Source organism: Triturus cristatus, chromosome 7 (assembly GCF_964204655.1).
Source record: "Triturus cristatus chromosome 7, aTriCri1.1, whole genome shotgun sequence".
Lineage (NCBI taxonomy): Eukaryota > Metazoa > Chordata > Amphibia > Caudata > Salamandridae > Triturus > Triturus cristatus.
In genome coordinates this window covers 558740746-558756636 of record NC_140590.1, presented here as the reverse complement: position 1 = coordinate 558756636, position 15891 = coordinate 558740746, and the positions used below count along the sequence as shown (strand labels likewise).

Sequence of the window (15891 nt, the reverse complement as noted above, 5' to 3'; positions counted from 1 at the left end):
CCATTGGAGAAGAGGTTTGTCTCTCCAAACAAGCCCCGTCCTTTTCGGATTCGGGGTGTGTTGTTTCAATTATTTCTCTTTTTTGTACTCCCTGCCCCTTTCACACGTGGTGGGCGTGGTTTTTTTTTTTTTTTTTTTTACATCCGAAGGTTCGGCCATTTCGTGCGTGGCGGGACTGGGAACGGAGCATTTTTTTTTATCCTCGGCAGACAGGAGTCTGCAAAGGTACAGAGCGGTGGCTATACTCCCTCTCTCTCACCTCCGTGACTGCGCACTGGAACGGCCCTAACATCAAATACTAATTGTTATGGCTGTAAAGTGGGGCTTCCCTTGTCGAGGTGTCGCGGCACCCCGGCACGCATTTTCGTCCTTACGTGTCCCCATGCTAGCGCCTACTAGTGGGCGCGCTTGACTGCCGGCGTTGCCTGCCCCGGTACGGGGATCTCTGAAGTGACCGTGTCAAGTGGCAGACTGCCTGTCAGCGCACGTGTCAATGCCCACATTGTAGGCTAACTCCTCTGTGACTTGTAAATTATGGATCGGCGCTGCACAGAGGCCTTGCTCGCCCTCGCAGTGCAGTGTGCTGAAGGTGAGGGCACGGACGGTGTACGGTTACACTTCCCGTGTAACCGGTTCCTCCTCATTTGTTGAGATGTCTCAGCAGGGTGGAGCAGAGACTGAGCTGCCAGCAGCCGAGAGCTCACTTCAGTGACGTGAAAGTGGCTTCACTTCAGGCGAGCTTGGCGCACTCGCGAGCTCACCCTTTGATTCGTGACACATCCTGAGCAAGAGCCCTGCTGTCCCAGGAGCCTTATCTCCTGAAGAGGGCGGGGAGGGGCAAGGGTACAGCCTGTGATGTCAGCTGGTGTCAGCAGGGGGAGGGCCGAGCAGGGAGGCCGCGGCTGCACCTAGGGGTCTGCTGAACCAGTCCGAGGAGGCACGAAGCGCCGGAAGTGCACAGGGCACGCGCTGCTTTTATTTTACTTCACTTTCCAGACGTATGTGTATGGGTTTAAAGGAATGGAAGTGGACGCCGTCCGGACACGTGTAAAGAGGTAAGCGTGAGATGCCAATGTTGTGGGAGGTAAGAGGGTGGTCGCGCTGTTATGACTGTGTCACACAGGCGTGGAGTGAGCAAAGTTTTAAAGCGCCGCTGGAGAACTGCAGAGCACTCACCGCCGATGGGCACTTCCACCATTCCCATTGTGCAGTGTCTGGAGCTACTTACTAACATCACGCCGTGAAGCTTATCTTCTAGGCGTGTTTTCGAGTGGTGTTATTAGTCTAGAATGCACCGATCACGCTGACTTGCTTAGGGGCTCTAAATCATTTAGCGCACGCCCGTTCTGTAACAACTGAAGGACACAGCAGTTGTGTGAAGACGTTCTGCGCTCCCGCATGAGTGTTTTGTTTACCCTTCTGTTTAACACCCGCAGTGAAATACCTCGGCGAAGTGTGCATTACACCATATTTGCATTCAGGGTAAGATTCCTCCCGAGACCGTAGGCACTTGCAGGCAGGTGTGACTTGCTCAGGAGGCCCCGGGAATAAGTAGACTTTCTTATCCTCGGCAGACAGGAGTCTGCAAAGGTACAGAGCGGTGGCTGTACTCCCTCTCTCTCACCTCCGTGACTGCGCACCGGAACAGCCCTAACATCAACTACTAATTGTATTGTATTAAGTGCACATAATGTAAATAGGTCAGTGGGGCTAGTGTGTGTGTGTGTGTGTGTGTGTGTGTGTGTGTGTGTGTGTGTGTGTAGGTGGCTCTGTGGGTGGCTCTATTTGTGTGTGGGTGACTTTGTGTGTGTGGCTCTGTGTGTGGGTGCAAATGCAATAGGTCTCGCATTTGAGAGTGATTAAGCTATTGACATTGTAAATAACAATGCCGTTTCTTTAAATATTTATTTTTTTTAAACATAAACAAAAATAATGTCATGAGCAATGCCAATAGCTCTAACTTTAACAATGCCGAGACCATTGCATTGTAAATGCTTGTTTTTCAAGGGCAGGTAGTGGTCCCTGGGACAACTGCCTGCTCTGCAAAAAAAAAGTTTATGCACCCATTCACTAAAGGGAAGGGGTCCCCTGGGGACCCCTTCCCGTTTGCGAATGGTTAGGGTGGTAAACAGCAAGTATTTTGTGACCACAATTGCGGTTGCAAAATATTCCTACATAGGTGTTGGACTCGCTATTAAGAAGGGACGCTCTTGGAATGCCCCTTCCTAATAGCGAGTCGCTAACACTATTTTGCGAGTCTATATTTAATTAGCGACTCACAAAATAGGGTTAGTACATGGGCCACAGGTTTGCTGCGTGCGAAACGAACCTAAAACCCATTTGTGCATGCAAAAAACCGTCGTACATCTGGCCCGAAGAGCGGCAGAGCTCAGCAGCACAGCTCAGAGGAGAAGATGAGGCTGTGCGAGGCGACAGAGTGCTAAACCGAGGCGCCTTTGGGAGTTGTAAAGAGGGCAAAGTTAGGCTCCAGGCCAAGCTGAGATCCTTGAGCCCAAGGTTCAATACAGGAAATCTATGGGTAAGAAGGGTACACACCTCACCCCCTGGAGGGCAGAGTACTCAACTAAGCCCATCTTGGCAAGAGAGTGAGGCTGCTATGCAGAGTATCTCGGGAGGGCAGAGGACCACTCACAGCATGTATTGGGAAGGGGTGAGGGTGCAAAACAGAGCACACCTGGAATGCGGGGCACCAAAAAGGCATCTGTGGATGGCAGAGTACTCAACACAGCATGTATTGGGGAGGGGTATAAAACGGAGCATCAATAGGACGCAGGTACCACCAGAACCCCTCGAGGAACGGAAGCATGGGTACCAGCCCGAGCCTCTGAGTGGGGAAAGAATACCGAATCTGCCGGGTGCCAAACCGAGCCTCTCTTAAGGTGTAGGTGTGCGAGGAGGAGAGACGGGACTATCGTTCTCCTTTTGGGCAGGCTGCCTCCCATGTGGGAACACTGCCGGTCTCGGTTTCACTAACGGCATCTCGTAGTTGTGTGGGTCGTGATCACAAACACAGCTACGAGCTACACTGCCCCCCACACACACACACAGCACAACATATTGTTCATCGTGGAGTAGCAGCAGTTTTACTGGTATCCAATCAAGGGTATCTTCGCAGAAAGATGAAAGTCCGAGTTAAGCATCCCTGGCACTTATCCGACTCCTGCCCCCACCTGCCGACACGTGCTCAGTTTTAGAAGCACCGATAGTTAAACTTTTCATCCACGTTTAAGGACAGAGTATACCAAGTTCTACCAGCGTGCTTCAACATAAAGCACAATAGCATAACGTGCTATTCTCAAATTCCATAGACCGCTATGAAGCCATCCAGCTAGGCGCAAGGCACCAAACATACCATTAGTATATCGCAAGGTCGGTCGCACGCGGTACATACTATTACAGGAAATGTCACGACTTAACACGATCATAACAAAGCATAAGATAACAGAAGTCCATTTAGCAAAGCATTTACAACGATGACAGTAAAACCAGTGACAACATGCACCTGTCCCCGAGATACGTGTATACCCTTCAGATTCTGTTCCCGTGATGAACCTCAGTGGGTTAATACACCTATTTGCAGGGTTTTGTATGCTGGTCACAGGTTTCACTCATAAAGAGATGATTCCGTTGGCTAATACACAATACTGCACAGATCCGTGCATAACTTGTATGTCAAATCCTGTGTGTACATTAAATATCCTAGTAGAACAGCTCCCTGCCAGCAACGCACTGACAGTGATTCTGTGGCCGGTGATTAAAAATTGCCGATGCGTTTAAACGTCTGCTACTCATGCGTTACAAACAAATAAAACGTGCTGCGTTACCAGTTAAGTGTTTCGTTGCAGCAGGTGATTACCACGCACATAACTGCTGGTGAAAGCACTCACTGACCCTGTACCCTCCATTGCACTCGGGATTTACAGTTCCTGTGCTTTACGTTATGCACCGACTGTTCTACCCCCGAAACGCAGTGGTAGAGTGTGAGGGAGGCAGTGGTGGGTGGGGCATGCGGCGCGAACCCCCTTTTCAGGAGGAAAGTAGCGCTGTTCCTATCGGCGCTAGACTCCAGGGACAACTGAACCATGCACGGCGGGGCACATAACAGGCGAGCGCGCTTCAGCACCCCGCAATGATTCAGCGCTATAACCATAACAAGTAATACAATACAATGTGTGCAAAGAGTGGTGGCCAGGCAGGGAAAGGCCTGTAGAACTGGGATGGGGTCAGTCATGTGTCAGGCAAAGCTGACTTATAACTGCCTGGTGCTCAGCCGTCCTGTTTATTCAGAGGCTCACGACTGACTCCCCCTAACCCCACCGTCCGATGGTACTTGCCTGATTTCCCTGTAGGCAGCCTGCCTGCCTGCCTGTCTCTACAGAGTAATACGATACACGCCAGTGACGCTTGCAACACACAGCTAATGTCTGTCAAGTGATCACCTTCCCCGGGTCCCCTTGCGCGCGCTCCTGTTTTCATGAGACGGGAAAAGATTGGAGCAACGCAGGTGAGTGGAGTGCCAAATCCCAGGGGGTGGGGATGTCCTGGAAGAGTAGGCGTGTCCTCAGTGAGCACGGGGGCAATTTAAGGACACAATTCAGCAGTTACCGGGCGAGAAGAGAGACCGAAGCAGGCAGCATTAACTGGCGGACTCCAAGCACCTTCAAGGTACGAAAAAGACAGTAGGAAACCGAGGGACCTCTTGGGCACCAGAGGGACCAGCTGGGATCGGAGTGATCTGCGTAGGAATCGAATGAGCTGGCCGGAAACTTGGGACTTTCTTTAGGGGGGACTAGGGCACCTGATTGGGAGTCAGGTGCTTGCTTTTTTTTTGTAATTTCAAGGGATTTTGATGCATTTTGTTTACCCAAAAAACTAAATACACAGCACGTGATCTTACATACTGAGAGGTTACTATGTATTTGAATAAAAACCTGATTTGTAACAGCATAGTGAATGTATGCTTTGGATTATGCATGTATCCTGAGTATCTCAGGTAACATGGTATATGTATAAGAGAAGGGGAACAGGCTAGAAGGAAAAGAGCCTAGGGAACTGAGTATTGTCAGTCGGCATTGAATAAGACCTGGACAATAAGTCTCTTGAAATACCTTAGTGTGGGATCAGCACTCCTGAAAACACATACCCATGCCCACCACGTGTGATCTGTTATAATTTTTCCAGTAAGCAAGAATCATTTTAATATCCACTGCGTGCAAAATATCGATGAGGAAACAGTCCTAATATGTCAGTGAGTTTAGTGTATTTGAGTCTGATGTTGGATTATACCCAGGAAGATTATGGTATGTGATAGTGAAATTTGGCTGTTGAAGATGTTTGTGTGTGTCGCTTGAATAGATGTCCAAAAGGGCCTAATGTGCTTGCAGTAGAATAGCAGGTGTTCTAGCTCACCTGAGGGGTGTTGGGAATGCCAACAAGCAGCTGAAGAAAGGAGACCACGATTATACAGCCTTTCCAGGGTCCAGCATGCCCTGTATGTTGGCCATAATTTGCATTGTACACTGAGATGCGAAACTTTATACAGTAGCATAGACTTCCATATATCCGGCCATTGCGATGGTGGTATGGGTTCTATATTAGGGAAACATCATTAAGTGCAAATCCGGAATCACGCTGTGCCTTTACAGCGCCGGTAATAGAACAACTGTGTCATTGCCACGCATTAATTTTTGGCGCAAGTAATAACAATGACTTGCTTTAGGGGGGCATACATTGGTGGAGTTGGTTGTGTTGGATTTAAAGTCCAATACCTTCCCTACTGTTGGGCAGTAAATTATACTAATCCAAAGTCCAGTGCCCACCAAGGCAAGTCGTGTTAACGCATTGGGTGCAAATGGAACGTATTGTAACAACACATTTGTTCTGATGCCGAAAAGGCATGCGTGCAAAACGCATGAGTGATACCATCATACAATGCTTAATGCATCCCATGTTTTGGGGATCTCGTACATAAAAATAGAATCGGTTTGCCTTAAATATTTTATAGTTTACAGAAACTTTACGGCTTTTATGGCCAGATGTATCAAAGGGTTTTGCCCATTCTGTGTCTATGGGGAAATGTGTTGATACATGTGGCCCTTAGAGTGTAAGGTATGGAGAAAGTTGAGACAGTCTGCTTTATGTCGTTTCCTAAAACTCCTGAGAGCAACTTTGAGGGACTGGCTGGAGAGCAAATTGAGTTGATAAAGCAGCAAATGTTATTGGTTCTTCCAGGGGTACAATGTCCGTGAATATAATAATTGCAAAAGAAACAATTTATGTACAGAATGCTGGACAATGCAAGCATTCGCCCCCAGTCACAAAGATCTGGGTTAAATCTATCATTTTTTTTCTCACCACACCACCCCAGTGTGGACCCAGCCATATGCAAATCAGTCTTGACCCTGTTCCTTGTGGGAACAGTCCAGCCCGAACTGCCAAGCCAGGTCCTCCTTGGACCGGAAACAAGCATCCTGGGAACGGTTTCAGGGCATCACCCTTCTTCAGCCAGGCTAGCTTGAATCCAGTGGTGTAGTGAGCACGGGACCCACTTCTGGGCATACCCTTCCCACTTAGGGCAACAATTGCAAAAGAAACAATTTGCATATGGCTGGGTTTTAACTGGAAAGGCATGGTGAGCAAAAAAACGATGGATTTAGGCCCAGATCTCTGTACTGGGGTGAATGTATGACATTGTTCTGCAGTCTGTCCATCAACTATTGTTTTTGCATTTGTCACCCCGAGAGGGAAGGGTATGCCCAGATGTGGGTCCCGTGCTCTCCATGCCACTGGAATCAAGCTATCCTGGCTGAAGAGGGGTGAAACCCTGAAACCGGTCCTAGGATGCTTGTTTCCAGTCCAGGGAGGACCTGGCTTGGCAGTTCGGGCTGGACTGTTCCCATGAGGCACAGGGTCAATACTGATTTGCATATGGCTGGGTTCTAACTGGAAAGGCATGGTGACCAAAAAAACGATGGATTTAGGCCCAGATCTCTGTACTGGGGTGAATGTATGACATTGTTCTGCATTCTGTCCATCAACTTTTGTTTTTGCATTTGTCACCCCGAGTGGGAAGGGCATGCCCAGACGTGGGTCCCGTGCTCTCCATGCCACTGGAATCAAGCTATCCTGGCTGAAGAGGGGTGAAACCCCGAAACCGGTCCTAGGATGCTTGTTTCCAGTCCAGGCAGAACCTGGCTTGGCAGTTCGGGCTGGACTGTTCCCATGAGGCACAGGGTCAAGACTGATTTGCATATGGCCGAGTTCTAACTCGAAATGCATGGTGAGCAAAAAAACGATGGATTTAGGCCCAGATCTCTGTTCTGGGGTGAATGTATGACATTGTTCTGCATTCTGTCCATCAACTGTTGTTTTTGCATTTGTCACCCCGAGTGGGAAGGGCATGCCCAGACGTGGGTCCCGTGCTCTCCATGCCACTGGAATCAAGCTATCCTGGCTGAAGAGGGGTGAAACCCCGAAACCGGTCCTAGGATGCTTGTTTCCAGTCCAGGCAGAACCTGGCTTGGCAGTTCGGGCTGGACTGTTCCCATGAGGCACAGGGTCAAGACTGATTTGCATATGGCCGAGTTCTAACTGGAAATGCATGGTGAGCAAAAAAACGATGGATTTAGGCCCAGATCTCTGTTCTGGGGTGAATGTATGACATTGTTCTGCATTCTGTCCATCAACTGTTGTTTTTGCACTTGAATATAATAAGGCTTATAGAGGCCCAATATCCCCAGAAAGAGGGGTTAGGAACAAGTTTTACTGATGGACTGAACCACAGAGAGGCAAATTCAGAGCCTTTATTCCCATGAGGAACCCATTTATCTAATCTTTTGATAGCTGCGACTGAATCTTTAAGGATTTGATAAAAATGGGGAACCTTAATGTGTTTTAGTGTTAGGATACTGATATGTGAAAGAGAAATGGTTAGGTCCAACTCTATGTCCACCCAAGTAGTACGAAGGGGAGTCGAAAGGTGTAGACACCAAATAATTGGTCTAATTAGAAAGGCAGTTTGGTAAGAGAAGAAGTTGGGAGGTTAATACCACCCTGTTGTTTGCTTGATTTCAGTATATGTAAGGAAATTCTTGCCTTTTTCCCTTTCCAAATGAATGTTGTAATTTGAGCATCGAAAGATCTGAAGAAAGAGTTGGAGAGGTAACATATTATGATAAAAATTGACTTGAGGTGCATTTAGTATCTTAACTGTTTCAGTTCCCCCCACCATGTAATGATTTCAGAGAGCATTCCTCAGTAAGCTTTTTAATGTTTGCAAGAAGGGAGGTTTCTATATGGTTCTTAGTTTCCAAAATAGACATTGCAAACTCGATACCTAGGTATTTAGGTTTGCTTGCCATTTAAGATTTGCAGATGGCGCAATAAATGCAAGATATACATTGTTGAGGGGAAAGACTTCAGTTTCTTCCTGCAACCATAGCGTACTCTGTGATGACATTTAAGATTTCAGGATTGGCACTCTTTGCCTCGATGGAAAAGATTAGGATGTCTTCTGCATATGCAGCCAGTTTCAGAGAGACGCTTTTGAAAGGAATACCTTTGATTTTATCATTAATGCAAATGGAATGTAGAAGAGGTTCAGTTGACAGAAGGAATAGTAGAGGGCATAAAGGACAACTTTGCCTCATTCCCTGAGCTAAGTCAAAAGCTTGTGAAACATTTCCATTCAGTTTATTGTGGGCTATTGGGTAATCTAGTCACTAGATTAAACTTCTCTAAAGTAACTTGTAGAAAGGGCCAAGAAACTTTAGCGAATGCTTTTACTGCGTCTAGGGCCATTGCCGTGGTTGAAGATGGAAGAAGTTTTGCTTTTTCAAATACGTGAGAGAAGGCCCTAATGTTAGCAGCCGCAAGGCGGCCTTTCACAAAGTCTGCCTGGGAAGGGTGTATAAGTAACGGAAGGACTTTCTCAAGTCAGAGTGCCCACATTTTAATATACATTTTATAGTTAGTATTTAATAGTGCAATTGGTCTAAAATGTTTTGAATTCCACAATATGTGCCTCTGAGAAAGACCCTCTGAGTATGCCCATTGAAATGCGTTCATGAAAGAGCGTTAGAATATCAGTCTGTAATATTTGTTGGTAGGTGTGGTAAAAGGAAACCGGAAAGCCATCTGGGCCAGGAGCTTTGTTTTGGTTTTAATAATTTTATACCTAAGCAAATTTCTTTCCATGTAATAGGATTGTTAAATTGAGCGAGGGGGGACTGTGGGCAATTAGAGAGGATCTAAAAAGGATTTACATGCAGCAGTATAGTCATAATTACCTAATTTCGGAGGATTATACAGTTGCAAATAGAAGTCACGAAAAGTCTACAACTTTTGTGGGGTCAGTTTGTAGACAACCGCAATAATCTTTAATAGTCAAAATGCTGGTGGATTTTTTAGTATTCTTAAGGGTAAACACAAGCAATCTCTCAGCTTTCTTTAGCTCTACTAAGTCTCTAGTTTTAAGTTTGGTTGACCATATGTGGGCAAGTTTTTTGTATTTGTATTTAAGTTGTTTGATTTTGTAGGAATGGTTAGACTTGAGGTCTTTGATTCCCTCCTGTTCTAAAACTTGTGTGTATATATATATATATATATATATATATATATATATATATATATATATATATATATATTCGCTTTTCTTTTCCTCGGTACAGCCGCCGCTCACCAGATCAATGGGTGCGTCGCCGAAAAGGACCACCCAGGAAGGGTCCGTAATATTTTCTCTTTCCTTCTCACAACGACAAAGATTGACGACGCTGTGTTCTGGCCAAATATTTTATTGGGACAGCTTGGAAGGACACGTTTTGCCTGCCCAGTAGGCTTGTTCACCAATAGTTTAACCATTTTGAAATCGGTCATTTAAGCCGCAGTGCATGAATACATTGTCACGTGATACAACTACAATTGCAGTGTGTTAAACAACAGACTAGTAGTTCTTAATATCGAACATCTCTAGTCTCAGCTGATCGTTTCATGAAAGATTATTACATGTATTTGTACATTGGTTAGATAGTTGTTTATACATTAACAAATACAAGTTAAAGTATTAAGCAGACCACAAGACGAACTCTGGAAATTAATTTTTTTGGTGTCAATAAAACTTTATGCAGCCGCATAAGTCACACGCACTCTTCTTATTGGATCACGCTAGCACAGAAAATTCAACCCTAGTGGGTATAACTTGCTAAAATGAGTAAAAACACTTAAACCCTAGTGGGTGTGACACATTCAGTTATCAATGAAAACGTCAATTAAATTGTTACCGTCTCGTAGCAAAAATATCATTCAATTTAGTTAAATTTAAATTAAAATTAATTCCGCCCCTGTGGGCATGAACCCATTTTTTGCACGTTTTTTAATAAAAAACAGCTTACATCCAATTAACCATGCGTGCGTGTTCCTAATTAGATCACAATGACATCTGCTCTTAATATCTTTTTATTGTTACTGCTATACCCAACACTAACCTCTATATCCTAGACAAAATTCTAGTCACAGTTCGGCCTTAATGGGCCACTGTGGCACATGAATTATTCCGATCCAGCTACTAACCTAAATGTATGTATCTCTCCGTGAAATAACTAATAAATGTGCACCAAAAAAAACGTTGAATTTTTTTTTTTTTTTAAACACTAAGAAAATAGTTAAAACCAGAATCTCAGAGAGGTTTAGCATGTATCTCTTTTACTCGATTGACAAATTCTGCACCCACAGTTTTACAGATGTGTTATCAGATCCTCTTCCATATTTAGGCCCATAGGGGCTTTCATGTTCAGTTCTATAATATAGTGCAATTCTAATCTCCTGAGCTTTTTTTCCCGGTTACCGCCTCTGATATTAGGAGGCGCGCAGTCTATCACAAAGTAGCTTAACTCTTGCACATTTTTGGCATGTTATAGATCAAAATGCCGTGCCACTGGATATGACTTGTCACCATTCCGAATAGCTCACAGGTGTTGTAGGATTCTAACATGTGCTGGGTGAATTGTACTGCCCACGTATTGCAGGCCACATGGGCACTGCAAAACGTAGACAGCATATTCTGTCTTACAAGATAACAGGCCTCTGATCTTTTTCTCTCTTTTAGAGAGTCCAGGTTTATAAGAGTAAGTATTTTTCCCATGACTACATGCTTTGCATTTTGTGCATTTTAAAAACCCTTCTTTCCTTCTTAACCATGTGTGCATCTGTACATTTTGTTGTTGTGGAATCATGTTACTGACTAGCATCTGCTTGAAAGATCGAGCTCTTCTAAAAGTAATTGCTGGTCTTTTTTGTACTAGCTTACCTAACACTGTATCATTCCTAATAAGGTGCCAGTGCTTGCTAAGAATATTCCTTACTTGACCATGTTGTCGGTTAAAGGAGGTAATCATTCTCACTTGATTATTCTGTGTTCTGTTTCTCTTGATCTTACTCTGGCTGTCATGAAATAGAATGTCCTCCCTTGTTCTCTTTTTTGCATGTTCAATAGAAGCCTGAATATATTCCCTTTTGTACCCTCGTCATTGGAATCGTCGTTCCAAATTCACAAGTTCGTTTTCTAGGATTTGCTGGTCACTACAGTTACGAATAGTTCTAAGACACTCACCATACGGAATGCTTTTGATTAGATTTTGTGGATGGAAACTCGTTGCATGTAGCAACGTGTTCCCCGCTGTCGGTTTCCGATACATCTTAGTGTGCACTTTGGAGTCTTCTATGTAGACAGTCAGATCTAAAAAATTGACTGAAGTACTGCTGATTGAACTTGTAAATTGTAAATTTAAAGAGTTTGTTTGTATTCTCTTAATAAAGCTTTTTGCAGACTCCTCCGTTCCTCTCCAAATAATAAACAAGTCGTCAATAAAACGACTCCAATGTAGGACATTTTCCTCCCATTCTTGTTGGAACTCGACCCGGACCACCTGCTCCTCCCACCAGCCCATATGCAAATTAGCATAGCTGGGGGCGAAGCAGGTGCCCATCGCGGTGCCACAGATTTGATGGTATAAATCATTATTGAAGAGGAAATAGTTATTTTTCAGACACAGAGAGACCATTTGGAGCAGCATTTGGGTGTGTGACCAGAGTTTAATTGGTCGTCCACTCCAAAAATGTTTTATGGCTTTTAGGCCATCATCATGCCTAATGCTTGTATATAGCGTGGTTACATCAATAGTAACTAATAGCATATCATCCTCCCAGGGTATATCATATATTCTTTTTAAGAAGTCACCCGTGTCCTGAATATGCAAGGGCAAAGATTTAGTCAGTGGACAAAGAAAAGAATCAATGTATTTAGAGGTGTTTTCTAGGGCCCCACCAATTGCAGAAATGATTGGTCGCCCTGGCGGGTTTTCTGCATTTTTGTGGACCTTTGTTATTAAGTAAAATACTGGTGTGGTAGGATTGGACACTTTTAAGAACAATTTTTCTTCTCTTGTAATTAGACATTTATTGTACCATTCATCAAGTTGTTCATTATATACATCAAAACTACCTTGCATCACCGACTGAGTTATTTTGACATAATTAGTACGGTTATTGAGTTGTTTATGAGCTTCATTTAGTTATTTAGCCCTGTCCCAGAGGACAACATTTCCACCTTTATCTGCATTCCTCACAATACAGTTACCTTTAGATTTTAATTTAGTAATTAATGCAGAGTACTCTTTTTCATGCTGGGTGAAATTTTTATGTTGAACACTGGTACACTTCTCCAAATTTTTTAAGTCATTTATGACAAGCTCATTATACACATCAATTGAGTCCCTTGCAGTAGTAGGCATGAATTTCGAATTGGGCCGAAAGTTAGTAGATATAGTTCCTTCAATATCTAGTTCTTGTTCTCTTGCCAGTTGCATTGCTTGACTGTTTGATAAAGAACAAGTTTGATCTTGACTTAGGTCCACTGGTACATCTGGCAATTCTGTATTCCTTCTAAGTTCTCAGTCCATATTTCCCAAATCAAACATTAGATCCATGTCAGATACCGAAAGACTGCTCGTTTGCATGGATGAATCTGACAGCACTTGAATTTTGACATCTTTTTTAGTTTGGCTTTGTGCAAAGAATTTCTTCAATTTTAAAGATCTTATAAATTTGAAAGTGTCTACCCTGGTTGCCACATAGTTGAACTCTGCTGGAGGGCAGTATGACAATCCCAGTCGCAAGATTTTCTCTTCTTTTTGTGTTAAGCTGACATCTGTTAAGTTTATGATAGAGCTTTCATTAGCCATCGATTCAGTGCTTTCTATTTGTTCCCTTTGGCACTGGACATGCTGGCGTTGTTTGGCCCCTTTGCGCCTCTGTTGCCTCTGCCTCTTCCTCTTGGTTTGTTTTCGTACTGAGGTTTGTGTCTGGGTCGAAGATTGAACTTTCTTTCTTGTTCTAAAAAACTGAACTCTTCGATAACAGAAGGTGCAGCTTTCAATGGTTGACGACTTTGTCCTTCCTCTAAATCTGTGTCAATTTCTGTGCTCTGTACACTGCTCAACTCTGATTGCACCTCTGCTCTTGCCTGCGACATCGGGTTCATACTCTTTTTTTCTCAAGGTGTCGAATTTTTTGGCAAAGGTGTAAATCTGCCCTCGGTCGTAGTCGTTCTTATCTCTGATAAATCTTTGCGCTTTTCTTTCCTTGATTGTTGTTTCCAACTTCTTTAACCGTTCCGACATTTCCTTTGTAAATTTGATGATAAATTCTTGATCTCCTTCTTTAGACAGCATTTCAAGAATCTGGGCTATTTCTTCCAAGATTTTCTTCCGGTCAATATCAGCATATTTAATTAAAATTGCTAACATATTCCGTGATGCGTCCTGGTTATTTTCTGCCCATTCTAATAGCATGTTGGGATTGGGGTCTTCATACGTTGGTGCTACTAAGATGCGTAGTCCCCGCGGGATTCGTTTCACCTCGAGGTAGCGTTGGAGGGATTTCGCCTCCCACCATTTCGAAAGTTCACTCCGCTTAAGTTTTTATAAGCGCCTCAATCGCGTTAAGGTATCTGAAACTACTTCAGTAGCCTTTTGACTTCCTGTTTTTTTAGTAGGTACACTTGCGTCATCAAAAATGGAGAGTGCAGCTTCCTCTCTTTCTTTTAATTCCGCTGCTGACATTGTGTATTGCAAACCTAGGCACTAATGCCTATGGCCAGAAACCGCCAGTCTCTATAAGCTATCTGCTGATATAGAGTGTAAGTATTATAACTGACTTCCCCGTTTCCCGCACTGTGCTCCTAGGCGCTTCCTACCTGGGAATACTGTTGCGTCTCGTGCCGGTCCTCCGACTCAGCTGCGATCGTGTCCAGATCCCGGGAGTTGTTCTGCCAAGTAATGGATGCTTGTAGTCAGCTTCCTCTTTAATCCACAGTGCGGGGGGGGGCGGCGAGCACAAACATCCGCTTTTCTTTTCCTCGGTACAGCCGCCGCTCACCAGATCAACGGGTGAGTCGTCGAAAAGGACCACCCAGGAAGGGTCCGTAATATTTTCTCTTTCCTTCTCACAACGACAAAGATTGACGACGCTGTGTTCTGGACAAATATTTTATTGGGACAGCTTGGAAGGAAGCGTTTCGACCTGCCCAGCAGGCTTGTTCACCAATAGTTTAACCATTTTGAAATCGGTCATTTAAGCCGCAGTGCATGAATACATTGTCACGTGATACAACTACAATTGCAGTGTGTTAAACAACAGACAAATATTTGTTAATGTATAAACAACTATCTAACCAATGTACAAATACATGTAATAATCTTTCATGAAACGATCAGCTGAGACTAGAGATGTTCGATATTAAGAACTACTAGTCTGTTGTTTAACACACTGCAATTGTAGTTGTATCACGTGACAATGTATTCATGCACAGCGGCTTAAATGACCGATTTCAAAAGGGTTAAACTATTGGTGAACAAGCCTGCTGGGCAGGCGAAAGGCGTCCTTCCAAGCTGTCCCAATAAAATATTTGGCCAGAACACAGCGTCGTCAATCTTTGTCGTTGTGAGAAGGAAAGAGAAAATATATTATATGTGTATGTTTTTATTGGCATTTCCAAGACATAGAAACATTGTATACATTTTCCTCAGAGGGGGCAGAATACTGTCCCAACATCTTGAACCTATATGCCGTTTATTAACACCCCCACTTCCCTTCCCCACCCCACCCCGGGCTCAGTTTACCTTGACCTGCGGCAGGTGATTCCAGACTACGTTACTCTTGGGGAGTCCTTAGATGACCACGCTTTATATCAGTTTAGTGAGGCAGCATGCACACTGGATCATCTGCCGCCCGAGACCTCCTTTGTTGCAAGACTACGGCTCTGTGTATCATCTGTCCCCTGTTGTCTACAGAGGTAACTCATCCGGCGGCGGCAATATTTCCGCTAGCATTGCCAACTAGGCCCTCATGTCGTCACTCTCTCTTTCATCACTATTGGTTGTTTTCACATTGCATCCCTCTGCATTGATCCATTCTGCCATATCTCTTAACTAGTCCTCAATCTCTGGGCGTTTGGGGGACATCCATCCAACGTTACGTGTTGTCGATTACAGTGACTTCGGCTATGAGCCGTGAGTAATTCCTGTGTCCTTGATTTAAGCGCTCCTACCCATACGATGCCAGATTGAATCTAAGGGCATACGCTAAATCGTTTTAGTAAGTGGTTCTTTTACCTTATTCCTATTTACCTTCTGTTTCAGTAGTAAGCGGGCCTTGAAATCGGCAGCATGTTGTGCAAGCCTCCTCTTTACAGGTTCCCTAAGTCACAAGGGCCCCAGGACCGGTGACTCCGGCTTGCACTAGTGCTGTGTCCGCAGAACCGCCGAGACATCCCACGGACCTGGTATAAGGACGGTACACACCAAAGGCTTCTGCCTG

General features: G+C 44.5%; 1 protein-coding gene across 3 annotated transcripts in view; it reads left to right on the top strand.

The window, feature by feature from the left end:
• Nucleotides 1-15891, top strand: part of LOC146810105 (monocarboxylate transporter 6-like) — a 257057-nt gene that overhangs the window by 35629 nt on the left and 205537 nt on the right. Inside the window, exon 1 of one of the 3 annotated variants that reach the window (XM_085617048.1) lies at nucleotides 4412-4525. The exons of 1 other annotated variant lie outside the window; for it this stretch is intronic. In XM_085617048.1, coding sequence (XP_085473174.1) covers nucleotides 4496-4525 — 30 coding nt within the window. In that variant the 5' untranslated portion in view covers nucleotides 4412-4495. Of the gene's footprint in view, nucleotides 1-4411; nucleotides 4526-4616; nucleotides 4687-15891 lie in introns of those variants that run through there. One more of the 3 variants, XM_085617049.1, reaches the window with a different exon arrangement.